Source organism: Megalops cyprinoides, chromosome 1 (assembly GCF_013368585.1).
Source record: "Megalops cyprinoides isolate fMegCyp1 chromosome 1, fMegCyp1.pri, whole genome shotgun sequence".
Taxonomy (NCBI): domain Eukaryota; kingdom Metazoa; phylum Chordata; class Actinopteri; order Elopiformes; family Megalopidae; genus Megalops; species Megalops cyprinoides.
In genome coordinates this window covers 54864718-54886341 of record NC_050583.1, presented here as the reverse complement: position 1 = coordinate 54886341, position 21624 = coordinate 54864718, and the positions used below count along the sequence as shown (strand labels likewise).

Below are 21624 nucleotides of genomic sequence, written 5' to 3'. Positions count from 1 at the left end.
GGAAAGTAATTTTCAGCCATCAGCAATGTAATATTAAGTTCTTTTTAGGACACCTTCTGTGAGTTGGGTTTGGTGTCCTTGCACACCACTCCACGGACAGAGGAAAAGGGCCCAGCAACAGAATTTTAGCTGAGGAAAAAAAAAACAAACTACCAAAGTCTACAGTTAGGCCGATTCTGGTTTGGAATCTGTCAATTATAACTTATCAATCTTCCGTTTGCCTATTGTAGGATATGAGCATTGGGAGACAGAGGAATGATCCTCTACGATTTCTTAAAAATATATATTGTGGAGAAGTTGTTTAAAAACACTTGCATAAACGTTCCCAGAGCAACTATCAGCCATAAAAACCATGTGGTTAGGGTCATGATATCTATGTTCCCAATGTGAACCAGTAGCAAACCACAATCAGCCAAGCAGATACAGTAATTGCCCAATATTGACTTTCAACATAGGTGAATTGTCAAATTATATTCTCTAATACTCCTTTAAATCAGACAATCTCCGAGGGAAAGATTTCACGTTCCAATATACAGGGCTGGAAAAAAAACAACACTGTAAGTTGCCACTTTATTACAAACAATGAGAATAAACAAACTACCTGTCTGAGTTGAGTCCTCTGTGTCCGAAAGCAGGTGAGGCAGCAGCGTTTGCGCGTTTTTCAGTCATGAGAATGAGCGAGGGCCTCTTCATTGCCACAATCCTTTAACATTAGTTTAAAAAAACGTTAACCAAACAAAACAAAACGAAGCGTTAATAATTTAGGAAATTTCACAATTTGACCATAAATATGCTCTAAATATAATCGGAACTGGTTCCAGATTCCAGCTTTGTTGCTAGGCTAACAAGCCAATTCAATCAATGACCGCTAATAGTTGGAAATTCTCGACATTTTAAACGCGTTTAGAGTTGAAGGTGTTGGAAAAGTCAATTCATGAAATACTACAAATAGTTGCATTTCAAACTGAATACAGCGTTGTGCCGATTCACAGCAAAATATAAATTTGTCCCCATCGTGGCCTAATTGAGTAGTAAGAGGAATCTGAGATAAACCACCCCTTCAGAGGTAAACATACACCATTTTTTTCTTTGCTCCACTTTATTAAATATCATTTTAATAATGCAGTAATTGGTTGCAAATGCAGACCAACTTAATACCAACAACATTTTATGTGGACAGTGCTCCCCGTCGAGTGCTGTCCATTTACTTTATAATAAACAACTTTGAGGGCCGTCACACACATCATTACCTGTGGCTGAAATGACCATTTTCCCGTGATCTTTTTTCTCCGTCTTTCGCATATCCAAGAGGCCCTATTCGGTTTCCTCCAAAAATCACTGAGATCTACCACGTGTTACGCCAAGCGAGTTGCTCGCCCTCATTTGCTGCTCAGGTGGAGAGCAATATTCAGGTGATTTTCAACAATTTCAGCCGCATGAAATAGTTAGCGCGGTGTAGTTTTGCACAAACCTCACCATTTTGTGTGTTAGACCGTTGTCAGATGTAGCATCGAAGCTTTTACGAGCCTCTGAAATCTACTGATAACGTAAAAGTAAAGTAATAATCTGAGTTTTCCCACGAAATTAACTGAGATTCGTATTTTACGTTTTACTTAAGACTTCAGAATCAGGATTGTATAGTGGTTTGAAATAGCAGTACCAAGCACGATAACCGTGGCTGTATTTTTGAGAGAGGTCAAAAGGGTCATGCAACATGAAAGCCAATCAGGAAGCAAACATGTGACATGATGCGTGTGTGTGTGTGTGTGTGTGTGTGTGTGTGTGTGTGTGTGTGCGTGTGTGTGTGCGTGTGTGTGTGTGTGTTTGTTTGTCCATGGACCAGTCATAGATCAAGTTATATATTTGACACGTTTGACTTTATTTAAAGTTTTCCACACAAAAACTGACTGGTTCCAGAACAAAGTTCCAGTTCCAGGGGGCCGAAAATGATTCCCTTACCCCCACCCCCCCACCCCTCGAGGGGTATGTCAGAACAGATTCCAAGTTCCTGATCTGCACTGACACTTAATGAATGATAAGGAGCCCATCACTTAGCAAACTGGAACAAACCATTCACTGGCTACAAACACATCATTTAATTTTCAATTTAAATGTCAACATCTTGTGCAATACTAAACTAAGAAGAATGTGCACATACTATTGTATTCCAAAGAATATTCTAGTATTTGTTTTTCCTGGATGCATTTTCACCTCAGTGTCCAGTCCTAACCCAGATGTCCTCACCAGATTGCTGTTCCTTTTTTGTCTGGGTTAGATTTGTGTTGTAAGGTCTGCTTTTTGCACACATAGCAATTCATTTCTGAGCATTACATTAAGTTTGTCTTCATTGACCCTTCCCTTTGACTTCATTTACAAGTTAGTGCATCTGCAAGTTATACGCGTTATTGTATTTGAGGTCCGAAAAAACTTTTTAAGTCACTTTCTCTGCAGCATTAAGCCTAACATTGCATTTGCTTAGCAGATCATCTTAACCACGACTTGCATATCTAACAGTTTTTTTTTTTTACATGTTAACCATCTATATGCATTTATATGAAATTCAGGTTAAGTACCTTGCCCAAGAGTACAACACCAGCAGCTACCATATGTGAATAAAGCCAGCATCTTTTGGGATACAAGTCTTGTTCCTTACCACTACACCACACTGCTGCCCCATTTAACCTTTGAAATACATGTTGTGCCAGCAATACTTTCTCAGTTGTGGATACTGATATGTTGACACCAGCATGAAATAAAAGTATGAGGTTATGAGGGTGTAAACAGACAAAACTGGAACATTATCAGCAATCAAGTGTGTATAAAGTGTACAAACACTGAAGCTTACTTGATCATTTTCTTGTAATAGAACAGCTGGTCGAGTCTCAAAGTGTTGTTCAACACTGACACCTGGTGGGGATAATGAAGAAGGACATGTATCGTCTCTGACACCGGCGCCTCTTAACGCTGCCAGGGGAACACAGGCAATGTGTCAGGAGTGACAATATGGCGGGGTCTGGTGATAACCTCATCATGAATGTAGAAACTTGTTCTCCAAGGCTGAGGAATCAAAAGTAGCATTTGTTTCATCTGCACATAGCAGATCACTTCAGTAAAAAATAGTCTCTCCCAGCTCATCCGTGTACACATCTCTATTCAGTGTAGGGTTATCACCAGCATAAAACAGGATGAATGAGGCAAGCTTTACACATGGCTGGTAAGCTAACCTCAAACCTTACTCTTATTGAATTTTTACAGTCTGTAACATACCATTTAACAAATCATATGTATTGCTCTAAGCTGTATTTCATAAGCATGTCTGTTTAAAGAATTGCAACAATAATAAAAGACAGCAGTCTGTTTAAACCTCACTGTCTTCATGACAGTTGATCGCATGCAGTGGCAGAGACTAGTGAGAGTGATGTCACATCTGTGGATGTGATTGCTCGGACGAGGACGTTGCCTTTTTTGGACAGAGCTGCCTCTGGCGTCTTCATGTACCCTTTGCTGGGCTCATGAGATTTCATAAGGAGCCAAAGAATCTAAAAAAAAAACAGGCACTGGCCAAATCAAGGGTGAAACACAAAAACTCTTCCCTTCTGCATTGTTTGAAGTCGTTTCAATGTCTCTCATCCTTCAGTGGGCCTTCCGAAGTCGAGGTCCTGCTTTCAGATGTAGATCAGTAAAAAAATGTTGTGGAATAAAAAAAATGACACATTCGCAATAAGGTAATATTTATTGCTGTTTCAGAGCAATCCACAGATATTATATAAATGGCTGTGTTTAAAAACATGGCCACAAGTGGCAATTCAGTGTACAAAAAGACAGATAATGCAGTCCTATTATCATGGTGTTAAATGAACCAATATTCTGCAAGAAACTATTTGACAAGTAAGAAAAAACATTTACAAAGCGTCTTTGCCATACACTATACTTTAGTTGTGAATCAATGCACATAAACACACAAAACCTGCAACACAACATTGAAGCACAGACTTCACAGTTATTTTCCTTCCAAAGCAATTTGTAATACATATCAAAACTTATAAATGAATTTCCGCTTAAAACTTTACTGATCTCCTTTTCTTGGTTTGTTGTGAAAGTGTGGATCTTAGGACAGCATGTTACAAATTGTCACATTTTACTGGACATGCAATTTGTGCTGATTAAATGGAGAACATTTGCCTTACAAACAATTCTGACAAAATATAATATAATGGTTTAAACATGTTTAAAATCACATGTCAATAGCTTCATTCATGATGAAATGTATATCAAATTAATAAATGTGAGGAGCTGACACATTCTTTGGCCACACATTTTATATAGTATTATACATAGAAGGCCTACAAAAATGAAAGAATTTTTTTTTCTCAAATTAGGGCCAGGATGCAATGCAATCGCAATGACTTAGGAATGCAACATTGAAAAATATATTTGTGTTACATTTTTAAATTTCTTATTCATTATTATTTCATCTGCGTGAATGTATAAAATGAAAATTAAACATACAGTAATGTTCGCTAAGTTTTGTTCCTTAAAGGACAATCACGCTGCACTTTAAATTTGTGCCACGACTAACCTTGCTGAGGACGATTTAGATGTCATCAGCTCTTTTCTGTTCTTTTCTATTCTGTTAATAGTAAGTAAGTGTGTGACCTTTCAAGCCTGAAATTTTCAAAATGTCAATGGCTGAACATAGCTGATTCATGTGTGGCAGTACCCAAGACAAAAATACCTTGATGCTTCTAGAAACATTTCTGCACTTGCCTATTACTGTGGTGGCCTCATAGTTGAAAATATGTAACACTCAAAGACATCAGTTAAAATCTTTGTCAAAGGACCGAATGAAACACTTCCACAGTCATTGAAGAACACTTTTAAGGAATGGTTGCAGTTACTTGCAAAGCATGCCTCTTAAAGGTGGAACAAATGGTTCAGAGACTGTGATAAAAAGTATAGGAAGTTAAAGGTCACCTGTAGAAAGACCTCCTCTATGAAAATGTATTAGTAACTTAACTAGCTTTCTATTACCTCTCATCCATTGTAACTGGAGCTTGAATTTAATGTGAGGTTTTTAGGGAAAATGAGCTATAAACTGTAAAATCTTCCTTTGTGGTGGAACTCAGTTTGGATTAGAGTCTCTGCTAAATTAATGTAATGCAATGTAATGTAAAATAAATCCCAGAAAAAAAATGTTTAATTGAATGTACCAAGCATGCACACGCTCTGCTTTTCCCTTGTGAGAGAATGCTCAGTGCGACTTGTGAATCACTCCAAGGACTACGAGATAGTGGTAAAGGAGTCCAAAAATAGTGGCACCTTAAAGTTATCATTGGTTAGTGCCATTACTTTCCCCTTAGCCTCACCTACAAGGTGTATGTCAGCTCTGCTGCTCACTCAGGTAGCCTCGGTAAACCAGAATACCTCCCAACAACATTACATTTCCCAGTCAACATTCAGATAACGTAGCTCTGGCAACTGTGATCAAATACTTGTATTTATTTAACTATGAATGTCTGATTTTTTATGAGACAATGATCAGTATTGGGCTACTACATAAGTAGAGACATTCACTTCAGATGGCAGTTGAAAGTTGGTGATTACCTATGTGTTGCCAATTTTGCCAGTTTTATTATTCAACCAAGTAAACACATCACATATCTGTCCTGTAATTACCAACATAGCGGGCTAACTAGATGCTGTCTAATTTCATTTGCATCTTTTAGTCACTTACTGTACATTTTTACAGTAGTACAAAAGTAGAGTGGTGTGGTGTAGTGGTAAGGAGCAGGGGTTGTGAGAAAAGGTGGCAGGTTCAATTCCCCGCTGGGGTACTGTTGCTACACCCTTGGGCAAGGTACTTAACTCACAATTGCTTCAGTAAATATCCAGCTGTATAAATGGATAATACTTAAAACTGTAACCTATGTACCTCGCTTTGGATAAGAGCATCTGCTAAATGACAGTAATGTAATGACATCTCATCTTCACCCAGAGGCACTTGAAGGAGGCCAAAAAGTACTGAGGCACTGTGGGAAGTGAATGGGGATGCAGTCAGTGGTATGCTTTTGACAACACACACAAAACTCAGGGAAATATGTAATAAAACAGGTGTTATTATGGAATGTCATGTTTTTGTGGGGCACTCAGGTAACTATGTGGCAGTGGAGCATAGTCGTATGGAGCTGGACTTGAAACCAGAAGGGTGCTGGTTCGATTCCCTGCTGAGGCACTGCTGCTGTACCACTGGGCACCACTGGGCTCAGCTACTTAATCCAGAACTGCGTCGGTTAATGTCCAGCTGTATAAATGGATGACATGTTAAAAATTGTAACCTATGTAAGTTGCTCTGGCTAAGAGCCTAAATATCAATTATGTCATATAGAAGATAATTTTAAACTATAGTCTGATAATGATCTCCAGAATGATTCTCAAGTTATTTTTAGCTGCCAAACCATTCAGTTGTCCAGCTAGTTGATTTATATAAGTTAGGTATGTGCAACCAAACACTTTCCTTGGGTCTTATTTCTGATAAATAGGTGTCTTTTAAAGCCAGAACACTCTGCAGAAAGACTGAAGTACAGTCAGCGTTTACAATGTCTCTGTGCTTTCACAATGATCGATGGTGCCAATGCCGTTATTATCAATGTTATATTATGTGAATTTTTGTTAAGGTGTGGCAATGGAATAAAAAAAGTAAAACTCAAAACAATATGGCAAGAAATAGTCTTTAATTTTCATTTTCACTGTGTAGATTTGAACATTACTCACATACTCCTCCACTCCACTATAGGCTGACCTTCACTTTACATTACAAAATCAGTCAGCATTTTGTTTGTGTCAGGAAATCAAGGGTGTATTTAAAAAAAAAAAAAAAACTCCACACTTCTGCTACATAAAGCGTGCAACACCTTGTGTTGTGGTCCAATAATACTCAAGAAAAGTCACAGCTCATACAAGAACATTATTGAAAAATGCAATCACACATCATGTGGCACTGAGTTTTCATACACTAATGCCACTGCATAAAAATATTAAAATACAATTAAACATGTCTATATGAGTTTACACAAGGGGCTACATTCTGTTTGACCGTTCCTTGTATTTTGTTGAATTAATGCAACTTACACTCTACCTGCCAGGTAAATGACATCATCAGAGCAGCATGTCTCAGTGAGCATCTCCCTGTACAAATAGTGTTAGTTGAAATCCTTCACTATGTGACTCTTCCAGCATAAATAAAACAAAGGAGTTGCCTCAAAGAGAATTACTTGACATTCATTTTCTGATTCTATGTAATTTAACTGGCAGCTGAACACTAAAGTGTATGTCCACTGTAGAGCATTTACACTGTAAAATAAAATATACTTCAGTGTCTAGTAAGAAATGTGAGACCGGAATATTTTGCTGGGCTTCTGTCACACAGAATGAGCGCAATATTACATTTTATGCAATAAAGTAATATTAACAGTCATTTAAACACCATTAGTGGTGTTTACATGTACATACAATTATGTGTTCAGATACTTCAGGAATGAGTCATTTAATATTTTCAGTCATTTAATTGTCTGAATCTTCACTTAGGAACTCATATTTACACTTGCAACTTCACTTGCAAAAAACACATGGGTTATAGCCACTAGGGGTCGCTGTTGCATTGCTGTACAAAAAGGGTGTTGCCTCAGCAATGGCAGTATTAATGTAAATTTGTACTCAAATTTGATGACAAAGAGAACAATGTGAAAGCTTTGGTCATGGTGATGAAAACTGAACAGATGACATCCATGTTTTCATGTTATATTCAAGTGTGAAAACGTGTTAATGTATGTGATTTCATCTTTACTCAAATTGCAAAAGAACATACAGTACAAGTTCATAGTCCTAAAGTCATCATTGTCCAAATCATATGAGTATCATTTATATCAATATAAAATTGCATTTACATAGACACCAATTAAAATACTTGCACTTGTCAAAACCATGTAAATACCACCTCACACAGAATAGTTAAGCAGCTTTTGCAACAGCTCTGAGTTCACAACGTCTTACTGGGAGTCACAATAGAGACCACCACAACCACTACATCTGTAAAACGGTCAGTACACAGAATAGCGAAATGCAAGAACTGGTCAGTGCTGAACTGGGAAAAATGGCTGGCTCAAGCCGCTGAAGATGTACAGCTTCATAGTTAAAAACATCAACACCTACTGGAGGAAAACAAAGTATAATACTCATAAACTCAATGACAACGTTTAAATATCCAAATTGTCTGTTTCACTTAAACATATTCGCCCCACTTGAAAGGTAAAACACTGTATAATTGTCAACATACACCAGTACAGAGACAGTTAAGTTTACCACTATGGTACTAAGAAACAAGGATACTGTACTTCAGTATTTTCATATTTTTAAAGCCCTTTTTTATGTAAAAATATACCAGCAACCCGCTGACACCTTCCCATCAGTAAACGTCACGGATCCTCTGTGATACGAACAAGAGTTCGGAGAGAATTCGGACAGGACATTTTTTGCCGGAGTGGCTCGGTGTTGGCTTTAAGGAGTGTTCGGACACAGCCCAACATTTTATGCCAAACAGCAAGACGGCAACAGGGCCCATGACCCAGACATCCCTGCTATGAGGAGTCTCCCGGGATCTTTCTGCGGAAGGCCACGGACTGCCTCTGCTGGAACTGCGGCTTGTTCCTCTTCTTGTTGTCCCACTGGCAGAGCAGGATCATTTTGAAAGTGGTCCGGAAGGTCTTGTTGCAGAGGGCGTAGCACATGGGGTTGACCGTGCTGTTCACGTAGCACAGCCAGTAGCCCAGGGCCCACAGCGCCTCGGGGATGCAGTCGTTGCAGAAGGTGTTGACCAGCACCATGATGTTGTATGGCGTCCACGTGATGATGAAGGCGAAGAGGATGGCGCTCAGGGTCTGTGCCGCCTTCTTCTCCTTCACCAGCGACATCTTCTTGCGCTTGGTGATCTGCGTCTTGGCCTTGGAGGCGAAACGCTTGGCCATGGCGGCGTCCTTGAAGGAGATGGGCACAGACGGGGACTTGGTGGCCGGGGGCAGCGTGCCGGCCGGCTTGGATGTCTCCATCGAGGGCATGGACTGGACCTGCGTCTTGGAGAAGCGCTGGTGGTAGCTGTTGCGCTCCTTGTCACCCCTGTCCCTCGCTGAGGCCCTGCCCTCGCCCTTGGACTTAAGCGGGTCCTCCTCGGACACGTCCAGGTCCTCGGAGGATGTGAGCTGGGAGGTGACGGCCGCCTTCATGCCGGGCAGGTTGAGGACGATGGAGTAGATGGCACGGGTCTCAGGGATCTCCTCCTCGTCCGAGTCGGACTGATCCATGGATGCCCCGGCATCGTTGTTGTTCCAGCTGTCGCTGCTGCTGTGCTCCTGCTCCCCCTCGCTGCTGGGCTTCCCGGCCTTGATCAGGGGCCAGAAGCGGAAACGACGGCCTCCTGTCCTCTTGGCGGCGCTCTTCTGCTCCGGCTGGTTGAGCTCGTAGCTGCTGCAGCTGCGGGAGCTGCCGGTCTGCTGGACGATGTTGGCCGTCTCCCCCTGGTTTCCCGAGCCTCGCAGACCGGCCAGCTCTTTGGACCGGTTCTCCGTTTCCTTATAGATCCTCCAGTAGAGCACGGTCATGATGGTGACCGGCAAGTAGAACGCCGCTATCGCCGTGCAAAAGGTGATTATGGGCTCCGACAGGAACTGTATGTAGCATTTGCCGGGCAGGACGGTACGCTCCCCGACAAAGAACTGCCAGAACAAGATGGCGGGGGCCCAAAGGACAAAGGAGATGGACCAGGCGAGTCCGATCATTGTCACGGCTCTTTTGGTTGTTCTTTTCGCCCTGTATGTGAGCGGCCTGGTGACTGAAAAGTACCTGTCAAAGCTGATGACCAGCAGGTTCATGACGGAGGCGTTGCTGGCCACGTAGTCAATGGCGAGCCACAAGTCACAGGCCCAGTTTCCCAAGGCCCACTGGTTCATTATAATGTAAGTTGTGTAGAGGTTCATTGAGATCACTCCGATGATCAGATCCGCAAACGCGAGGCTAAGCAAGTAATAGTTATTGACCGTCTTCAGCTGCTTGTTCACCTTGAAGGATACCAGGACGAGGATGTTGCCGATGATGGTCACCAGGGACAAGAGCCCAGTGAAGAAGACGATCAGGATGACCTGCCAGATGGTGTGGCCCCCCAGGGGGTCGTACGCCACGGTCGGGGCCAGGGTGGCATTATACAGGCTTGTCAGATTTGAGCTCCCACCAAGAAAGGTGTCATTTTCGCCCGTATTATGACGCTCGGGCCAGGGGTTTGCCGGTAGAACATCTGTGTCTTGGTAGGCTCGCATTCCTGGGGGGCTTTTGGTCAGATAGAAGCTGGACTCTGTGCTGTTGGAGGTCAGGTTCATTGTTGCGTCCTGGCATATTCTGTAAGCAACACAAAAAAGGATTATTAGTCTCTTACCATCTGGTATTCCACTACTAGCTGTGGGTCATTCAATCCACTATATGGAGTTATGGAAAAAATACATTTCTGGGAGGATCTCTTGCTTTCTCGCTGTGCATGTGAATGTGTCTGTGCATTTGTGTGTGTGTTACATCCTTAAACTTGCACTGTACTTGTTACATGGCTGCTAAATATGGCAAGAAATTTAAAGTTTTGACTACTAACACCAGTAAATGATGGACAAAATAATAAACTTCTGTTTTCCCCTAAAGTGAACACACACAACCATATTCCACCATGTTCCTATTTTTGTGCCTTTATTGTTAAACTATTAAATAACACATTAATTTATGCTTTTGCTTGAATTGTTTGCATGACTGTTATTATAAAATATTCAGAAAAATGGCAAATGAAGATAATTGTGCCATTACCCCGGTCCATCATTTCACTGCACTGTACATTGTACCTTGGCATGTGACAAATAAAAAACTTTGACTTATGTTGTGTCCCAAAGCTTGCTCTAAGGACTTTCTCTACTTTGTTTAATACATATATTTCTTTGTGTTTGACAAATCCAAGCAGTGTTATAAAATAAGTGTCACAATGTCCCAAGTGTAATTACATTTAATGGGATCACAGTAGACATTATTGATACATACAGTACACAAAACGTTACATTTCCTTATTTATTATAAATCCCTTCTAAACGTAGGATTTATGTCCCTTGTATCTGACACATTGCACATGTGCAGTAGTCCAAATAGGAAGAGAAAGGTTACTGCAATCCATTAAAGTTTCACACATATAAATGTGCTTAAGATACAGGCATAAGGTATAGGCAAGTACCCTTTCTATGTATATGGTTATTTATTCAAAGCTTGTCTTCTGTCTTATCTCAGTGTATATTGCAATGCCACAATATTGCTACTAGACTACTTTCTTGCAAAAAGCCTTGATTTAAGATAATATACTGACAATATACTGTATCATTTTCCAACACACTGACCATTTTGAATTTATACAATCACTGCACACACTGTCTGGCTTTTCCCGTTGATTAGCATGTAGTCTGCCGCCCTCACACAAAAACGCCAGTTCCGCTTTCCCAGAATAAATCGAAAAACGGCCCTGCGCATCGTCTATGCATGAACTCCCTGTTTGAAAGGAATATTACTTGCTCTCAACCAAGGACTGACTGGGTTTTACAATGACAAAGAAGAGATCGGGAGGGAGGGGGAAAAAAACATGCTTACTCGTATAAAGGGTATTCCATTTACAAAATAAAGAAATAAATAAATCCAATGCCATAAGTGACAGAGCGCTTGTTGGGATGCCAAACGGCAAAGGAATGCTTTTCTGCTGATGGGGTGGAGACAGTCCTGGCTACTGAGAATTCAGAGCCAGATACAGTGCCTGAGCTCTCCACAGATGACCTACGCACACAGTTAGACAGGATGAGAGAGAGATGGAGAGAGAGAGGAGGAGACACAGGGGAAGAGAAAGAAAGGAAGAGACAGCAATAGACAGAGAGGGAGGGAAAGAGAGAGATAGAAAGAGGGAGAGAGGGAGCAAGGTGGACAGAGATAAAGAGAAGGAGAGAGAGGGGCGAAGAAAGAGGCAGAGAGAGGAAGACAGAGGAAAACAGAGAGTGAGGGAGGAGGAAAGCGGAGGAAACAGGGGGAGAGAGGGAGCAGGAGAGAGAGACAGAGAGAGAGAGACCACTCAAGCTTAGCTGCAAGAATTCTTATTTATTTATGTACTGCATCTATTTTATATGTGCACCTTTTCATCTAAGGATATGAAAGTGGTTTACACAGGAACCGATTTAATGAAAAGTAATCTCACCCAGAACTCATGTGTGACAAGGTGACGGCCATTTTGTACCTGCACAAATGGAGAGAACAGCATTGCATTGACTACTGGTCTGTGTAGGTGATTCGATGGCAAAGATTGAGGTGTTCAGTTATTGTTGAGCCAATAGCTGTCTCTGCCAAAAGGGGCTCTTTGCAGCTTTTAGCACATTCAGTATAGGTGCCAGAGGTTATCACTGCCAAATCATGGTACTAGCCCAAATCAATTAAAATCACAGGGGTCCTCTTCATCAATATGCTTATTTAAGTCTAAGGAATGATTCAGCCTTCTTGTCTCATGGTTAATCTGCTCAGACCACGGAAAAATAAATTGTAGACACGTATTGGCATCTGCTGTCTAAAGTGTCTTCTCCTTCTTCCCAATTTTAAAACGTGTCAGGCATAGGACTGGAACAGCAAGACGTGTCAGATGTGCAAGTACAGGCAAAGGTGCCTTTATTTAAAAAGTGACACATTTGGGCTCATCACTGGGACAACAGGGTCACACATGCCACAGGATTGGCCATGACTATATGACTGGGGCAGCAGTGTAGCATAGTGGTAAGGTGTAGGGCTTGGTACTTAACCCACAATTGCCTCAGTAAATACCCAGCTGTATAAATGGATAACATGTAAAAATTATAACTTTTGTGAGTCATTCTGGATAAGAGCATCTGCTGACTGACAATAATGTTATATACATGGAGTCGGCACTGCCATCATTTCAAACATGGCTCCTCACACAGCACAGTGGCCCCTGAACACCAATATATGAGCACAGGGTTTTTTATCGCAAGTGGCCAAAAGAGGGCACTCCGACGATCCATAAAAAAGTCCTCTTCACAGCAGTAATGCACTGTAGTTTTCCTTATAAGTATAATACGCAGTTTTATAAGTGTACATGCTATCCCTCACATTTGCTTCAGTATGACTCTGCACCGGAAAGCTCCGATTTTTTTCATTACATAATAAAAGGAAGCACATTTCAAATTCTTTCGTTATGATTCCATAACCACCTCCACTGCAATAAATGTTTCACACAAACGCCTTTCTTTCAAATGCATTTCTTTCTCTCTCTCTCTGTATTGAGACACCATCCCGGGGGTCCTATATAGCATAGCTGAGTGGATGGGTATTACACGCGTTTTCAATATCACTCAACAATTCACTGTATTCAACATTCAATATAACAGAGACCTTATTGCCCCTGCTGTTGACTCAATTCACAACCCTGCCACAAAGGTTTCAGCATGAGACTTCGGTGCTTGGCGGAGTCATACTGAATTAACCTTCTCTTAGTGCTCTCTGTGACTGCAGTCATCAGCAGCACACCTGTGTAGACCAAAATATTGCCAATAATGTTGCCATAATATCACCACTCTTACTGTCAATAACTACCCACTACATGATTGATGATTTGGCAAACTGTATGGTAATACACAGGTCAGGTTACCACAATGGCACTGAAGGGTACATTCATTATTTTTAAACTTGGCTGCTTGCTAGCTAGCCAGCTAGGTAGCTACATGGCTATGCACCATGAATAGTTAACTAGCTTGTCAATGTGTATATCACTAGATCCAGGGTGATTTGTCAAGATAGCATATTTTCATAATCTTAGGCCAATCTGCTAAATGACAATAATGTAATGCAACTGATAATTTCTGGATATTTTGTTTGAATGTATTTGTGCACACAGCAGTGGAATGACACTATCAGTTCTAGCTTCCTGGTGTCTCAAGCCTGCGATTGTTTTGAAGATGTGACATGTAAAAGGTCCAATTCATGTAGTTAACTGCCCCCCTTTTAGTGTGAGTACACAATCAGGTACACTGTAAAGCTATGCTATATTTTTACTGAAAGGAAGTTGATACCTATGCAAAATTTGCCCTTGTTTGAATACTGTATTTGTGGTATTGACAAAGCGGCACAAATTATCTAGCCGTGCATGCAGGACCAAGGTCTGAGGACTGTCTGTTTCAACTGAGATTTGTGCAAAGTAATAACAGTACCATTAAATAATGGTCATTTAGCACATGATGCTATCCAGAGGCACTTACATAGGTTAATATTTTACATATTTACATATTATATCCATTACAAATGGATATTTACTGAGGTAATTGTGGATTAAGTACCTTGCCCAAGGGTACTGCAGCAGTGCCCCAAAGGGGAATCAAACCAGCAAACTTACCCCTTACCACTATGTTATACTACTGCCCATAAAATATAAATAGATTAACTGGTCCAGAACATAACTTGAGGGCTTATATTGAAATCATAAACATACTGACTTATTACAAGGAGTCTAAAATTAAGCATTTGTTCTTTTCGATTTCTCTGAAGGGGGCAATGCAGTGTTCTGCCACCACGGCAAATAAAAACCGAAAAATGAACCCTAGAGTTCTCGGCCCCAGAGATGGTTCTGCGCACTCAATTTGGATGCCTGCTGAATTGTGTGGCAAAAATTTAAAAGATACATTAGTTTTACACTTGAGTGTTGCTTTGATGATCTCCTTTTCAAATATGAAACAAGCCCTTTCATCAGGTTGCAGGCGATAGCTACCTGGTACTTGGCTTAATGACGTGAGCGCAGACAATGTCATGGCAGTGGACCAAAGTTCTAGCGGAGTTATTTGCACGCTTCATTACTTTGTGTACTCTTCACATATTTGTTTGGCTGGATCCAAGAGTCAAACCAAGTGCAGGTTTGATCACAGCAGAGCAGATGGAGCATTCAAAAGAGCCTAGGCTTTGAGCGGTATGTCAGGCTACTTCAAAACAGGCAGATCTGTTCCCCCAAAGCACAAAAAAGGCTTTCTCTTAAGTTGTTGGATTCATATGGCAAGCAGATAAGTTGTGAAAAGGCTGCCATGGACATATTGTGCGTCTTTTCTGGATGGGAGTTTCATGTTATTCTATCTCCCAGCTGAACACAAATAATCTAATTACGGTCACAATCAGGAAACATTATTGGGCTGCTTAAACGTGACAGAAAGCGTTATGTTGCTCCACAGCACACGGACAATGTGTGAAGGGAAAAAAGGTGAGAGAGGCCATGGTAATTTGTTATGTTCGATCATGATGCCAGTCTTGGAGAGGCACTGCCTATTTGCACTACACACCACAGACGGGACGCTGGAAACTGAATGTCCACTCTTTGGAGGAGCACCAGAAATTTTGGAAAACAATTTCTGGCCATGTAGCCATCTGTTGTTGCTGTTGCCTGGCAACCGGTTCCACAGGCACTGTGTCGTGTTGCTGTTTGGGCCGATACGAGCCTGGCTAGCAGAGATATATTACGGCAAAACTGCCACCAATGGGAATGCCTGCCCCAACCACAGCTCTCCCCCCAAGCCACCACAGTCAAATGCTGGCACACAAGTGATCCAAAGCCCTTGGTGCCAACTGGGTATGTCAGAGTTGGGTCAATATGCTCATTATCGGGGGCCCAGTGGGTCCCCATGTCTCCCCACTCTATGGCCGGGCACCTCCCTATGCACCAAGATGCCATCTGCCATTTGACAGAAGGGGGCAACATTCCCAGAAACCCACCTTTGCATTTTTCTTTTTTTTATCCTCAGAGTGCCTGACAACAATACAACCAAATGGAAATATACTACTATGAAACATAAAAATGTTATTTACATTATTGTCACTCAGCAGATACTCTTATGGAGAGCGATTTACACAGGTTACAGTTTTTACATGTTATCCATTTATACAGCTGGATATTTACTGAGGCAGTTGTGGGTTAGGAACCTTGCCCAAAGGTACAGCTGCAGTGCCCCAGCAGGGAATTGAACCAGCAGCCTTCCAGTTATGAGCTCTCTTCCTTCCCACTATGCTACACTGCTGCCACATTTACGCTGCTGGATTTATTTGGTACACTGTTTCAAGATACTACAATTCTGATACCATTTAAGCCCCTTACACCAGCTGAGTTCTAAAAACAAAACCATGACAAATGGCAACTTTGGGTAGGTGTGCTCTGTCCTTAATTGCTGATCGTTTCTCCCCTGGAAAGGGCTTCATCATTTTGACATGATAGAGTGGTGGTAGTCACAGTTATGGCAATGTGCGTTGGAAACTATTTTTGCCAGACACAGACAAAGCATGACCTTAGTATCTTACCAGCTCCACAAACAATGCTCTCCATGCAATCGATAGCCAACCAAAGGACAGGAGGATATACCTTTGAACTCGCATCTGTCAATAAACAATTTCATTGCTACAACAACACCTGTAGTTTGTTCCACTGATTGACTTTTGACTATGGAGGATATCTTTATTGGTTTACGTGAAGAGAGGGATACTGTTTGATATCGAAAACTAAAACAATTCGAGCAGACATCTACAGATTGTACAAACACCCAAAACAACAGGCAACATGGTATTAACTTTTTTCTTCATGCTAGCAGTAATGGGCAGCATATTAGTCATAATAGAAACCAGTGGTTTACTGTCTAAATCTGTGCAGTATATGTTTCTGTTTATACTGGGACTTGAGAAATGTTTGAGAAAGCACAATTTGTTTAGCTGCAGTTTTCCCAATGAATCATTTTCACCATTGTTTCAATGCTGTGCATTATTAAGCCATTGTTATACACACCCTAAACACATTATACCTTCACTTTGAGTTACCCTTTGCTAAATGTGTATACATGTATGTATATATACATTATACATTAAACCACTATTTTCAACTATGAATCAGGTTCAATTTCCTAAAGAATCAGAATATGCACATACTACTTAACTTTGTTACTCAAAGGGTAAGTGCCACAGCAGTCTGATTGGCTCTGGGCCATTCTTAAACTCTGCTTTTCCTCCTCATCACATTAGTAATAATCATGTCTCACATCACAGCTCCCAAGTTCACTTTCCAGTTGGTAGATGCAGCATGTCCATTAAACGCCTCCCAGCAGTCTGCCCACTGCTCTGCTGAGGTATTCCTTTTTGTTCCTAGTCGGGAAGTATTTTTTTTTGGTGAGAGGCGGGTGGGGTGAGGTGAGTGCATTATGCTCTCAAGACTTTTGCTTTGTGTGCCAAACTGAACCCAAGCCATAATCACAAACACTACAAGACGGCAGGGGGTCCAACTGAGACATGAGGCAATGCTGGAGACATCAGAGACTGAAAATGAGGCAGCGATCCTATCAGTTATGCCTGTCACTTTCTCAGAAACAAAAATACAAGCTTATCCTCAGGCCACTGTAAGGCCCTTTGTAATGGATCTGAATCAGACAAGACATGAATGGTAAGGGCTGTGTAATTACTGCAGTAAAGGTCCTGTGGGTCACTGCGGTGATCCCTGCGCTGGGCTCGGGAACAAAACAACCCAAATGTCACCACCATTGTTATTCCTGGGTCCGTCTGACACATGCTAACTACCTCTCTGAGAATACAACTCCCTGGTTTGGGTGGCAGGAGCCAGGCTGGTGGCTTTTCGTTCTCTTGGTGAAAGGACAAAACAATGGGAAATCTCAATTTCACAGGTACCAGGAGGCGCCTGGCGATTTGTGAAAAGACTGGAGTTTGGAACGTTTGGTCACGCGACTCAATCAATTTCCCCCAGTTGTGTAAAAACGTGCTTGGCCGTCAGTGTGTGACTTTGCCACCGACTCTGCCCGTGAACCACCTTGGCCACGTTTCAAATTTGGAATCAAAAAATAAGAAAACCCATCGCGCCAGGGGAACACGTTAACCTATTTAAGAATTTTCACAAATGGGGTCTGCATTTCAAAAACATCACACGCTGTCTCTGAGAGAGAGAGAGAGAGAGAGAGAGAGAGAGAGAGAGAGAGAGAGAGAGAGAGTGTTTAGAAAATGTATCATCTCTTTTCTTTTTTTTTTTTAAGAAAAAAAAAATTACGCTATCTCTTTTCAGAGCCTGTGGAAAAGTGCTTGCTGGTCAGCAGCACTCAAATCTTTTCAGCAAGGAATGCACATGGCACAGCAGGAAAATAATTTTCCCCCTGCAGAGAATCTCAGGAAGAGATTGGCGGGTAACAGAATGCCAGGAAGAAACCAGTAGAGTGACCTCCTGTATCCACAAAGGGAACAGAAAACAGACAATGCTTTCAGGTAGGGACAACATGACAAAAAGGAACATCTACCCAACAAAGGTGATCAACATGTAAGCAAGTGGCAAGTGGGAAATGTGGAGCTAATACTTTGTAGATGCAGCTGTACAGTGCATAGCATGTATGGGGAGCTGGACCTCTAACCAAAGGCTGCAGGCTCAGTTAAAAATGAGTGCTAGTTCTTGTAAAAAGGCAGTTAAACCACTAAGCATCTAGTAATATGTAAGCAGAATCATACCATTGGTGAGGTAAATAAATACTATGAATTAAATATAGGGATGTAACATTGCAGTATATAGAGTTTTCAATCCATGAATGGAAGAGGCAATTGTATTAGATTGTAATGCATTAGTTTTTCCACTCCAATGAAATGAGTAAATTAAATGGAATTGCAACACAAATCTTGTCTTATAATTGAAAGAATTCTTCAAAAGTTCCCTTAAAACAGTGTCTCCCATAATAACTCAACTACAGATTTGTTCTTTCAGCATCCAGTTATGTAGGTTCTTATTTAGGTATTTCACATTTCTCTCAAACTATGCACTGCCAATTCTGTGTCATCTTAGGAAGTAAATTCTGTTTGTATGCAATGGCGAGTGATTGCAGTGAATGACTTTCCCATACCAAAGCTGAGGTACTTGTACAGTGAGCAATTTCAAAACTGTCATTTTTATCAAATGATCACTCGGTATTAGGAAATTTTATGAGGCAAATGGCTAGCTGTTTAAGAGGAAGACAAAACAGTAGCAATGATCTTATTCCTACATCTACCAATCAAAATGACTAGATGGTAAAATATCATTTGGGAAAGATTGTCATTAGATGATCAAATAAATGATGTCATTTTTTCAAACTTGGCATTTTTACTTTTCCTTAACTTTCAGCCGAAACATACATTTTTGTGTGAAGACTGATCAGAAGCTGATACATGACTTGTGCACTGACATTTGCATTGAATTATTTGCCACAGCCTTATAAAATACCATACATTTATACACCCTGCGATAAAACTACCATCACAGATTGAAGGCCTGTAATACGCTTTTGCAGTGCATTATAGAGAGAATAATATACCCATATTAAGCCACATCAAGTTCAGGATTTGAAAATGACAAGTGACAGGAAAAATGTACTTTGCTTTTCCCCTAGTTATAAACTGGTGTTCATAGGAATGCTGGATACCACATATGTAAGGACAGGTCTGTTTTAATGTGATGGCTTTGATACAGAGTTAGCTTTACAGAATGGAGTTTGGTTCTCAATGTCTCTTCAGCCATGGGAAACAATGTGTAGGACTAGGACGCACTCCTTGTCCCACAAAGTGAGCGTAAATGAAACAACCTCATCATTACAGAATACACTGCAGAATCATTTGTGTATGTGTGAATGTGTGTGTGTGTGTGTGTATTCCATTTTCTTTTTAATTAAACTGAACAGAGTTACATAAGCTCTGTCTTTTAAAGAAGCACTAAATGTTCAAACCGGAATGCAAGCGTTGGAATGACTCCATCAATCCACTCAATGCCTGCAGACGGTTTAATGACTGGAAGCAGCAGGTAAACGTTTACGACCTTGCGCTCGACCGATGTGCTTTGTTTAACACACAATGCTCCATTACAGGACGCATTCATCTGGCACTCGTCCAGCTCCTTGGTACAGCCTGCCCCGCCCTCCAATCCACACACAATACTGTACATTATATCATCTAATTATGGAACCACACTCCTAAAAGGCAGCATAAATCACATAGCACCCAGACACAGAAGGCAAGGAACACACCCCCTATCTTAAAACATCCTTTTTAAATCCCTGGATTCATTCCAAAAAAAAAGCTGATAAGGGATAAATGTTAAGATCTGTCGGAGAGGTTTCAGGTGATTCTATCTCTATAACAAGTGGACCCTTGCAAACGGCACATTGTTTTGCTGTTCAGCAAAACACTGCATGGTTTCCATGGAGGGCGAGCCAACAGCCAAGTCTATGTCACTGTCAATTCACACAGCCTTTGGCTTGAACAGCTTAACACTTGTCTCTTTTATTTTACATGACTGAGTATCAAAATTAATGCTGTTAATATTAAATCAACTGCCAAATTTTAAAGTATTCATTAAAATTGAGGAAAAAAAATGGGGATTTATTTAAAGCAATTACTGTTGCTTTAAACTCAATCAGCATAATGAAGAGGTATAGGTTACAAGACAAGTGGTAAAAGGGAGCAACTCCATGCAGAGGAGAGGCAAACAACCGCTGTTAATAATCAGGGATTTATTTCTGTTTATTATTATACGGCACAAAGCATAAAGAGCCATATGTGGCCAGCACTCAGAGCTAATTGGTTTGAAAGAAAATAGCACAACTAGTAACAGCTGGTTTTCTTCTCCAGTTTTTAAAAGAAAAACATTATTTGAACGAGAAATTTCTGGAAAAAAAAAAAAAACTCTACAGTAGGTCTAAAAGACCCCTTACTTAAACACATTATGCACAGGCTCAATTTCTTATTGTTATGGATACATACTCCAACAGCACCTTTTGTTCTGTGTTCAAACTGCAGGTTTGCCATATTTCATCTCATACAGAGTATCATTTCTGTGAATACCACCCACAGAAAGAAGACCACAGCTATACAGCTATTGTTGAAGCTGGCTGGTGATCTGTCCTCTACATCCAACACCATCTTCTGAATGAAGCCTCAGCAACCACAAATCTGATAGTACTGTGTCCTCAAACAGACCTTGCTCTCAGCTGAGAACTGTCTCATTGTAGAACTGTACACATCCTGTCCCCGTACTGTCGCTATACTTACTGTATGCACTTTTGTAAGTTGCTTTGGATAAAAGCGTCTGCTAAACAAATAAATGTAAATGTAAACCAAATTACACTTTGGCTCTCCCCTATACCTGATGGCTGGAGCTAAACAGTGGCAATCCCGGTTAAAAACTGGAGGAGAGACCTTCTATAACTGTGATGTCTTTTCAGCATTCTCTTTACTTCTGTGGAGCTCATGTAAAAGTTACAAAATATTACACTGACAGTGTTGAATGGTAAACGTTGTCTTAATGTATGCTATTTTTCTGTTGGTTATGTTTGGTTGCTCCAAATAGGAGGCAGATCAGATAATGACCTACACAGATACACAGATACACAGACACAGACACACACACACACACACACAAACGGTAAAGTGCTTTGAGATTCTTGGATGAAAGATATTACATGAATGCAGCTCATC

General features: G+C 41.0%; 1 protein-coding gene across 1 annotated transcript in view; it reads right to left on the bottom strand.

Moving 5' to 3' along the window:
• Positions 1 to 8633: 8633 nt before the first annotated feature.
• LOC118784621 (muscarinic acetylcholine receptor M3-like) overlaps positions 8634 to 21624 on the bottom strand; it is a 92613-nt gene continuing 79622 nt past the window's right edge. Inside the window, exon 3 of the mRNA XM_036538951.1 lies at positions 8634 to 10440. Within this exon, the coding sequence (XP_036394844.1) occupies positions 8634 to 10421 (1788 nt within the window). The 5' untranslated portion in view covers positions 10422 to 10440. The remainder of the gene's footprint in view (positions 10441 to 21624) is intronic.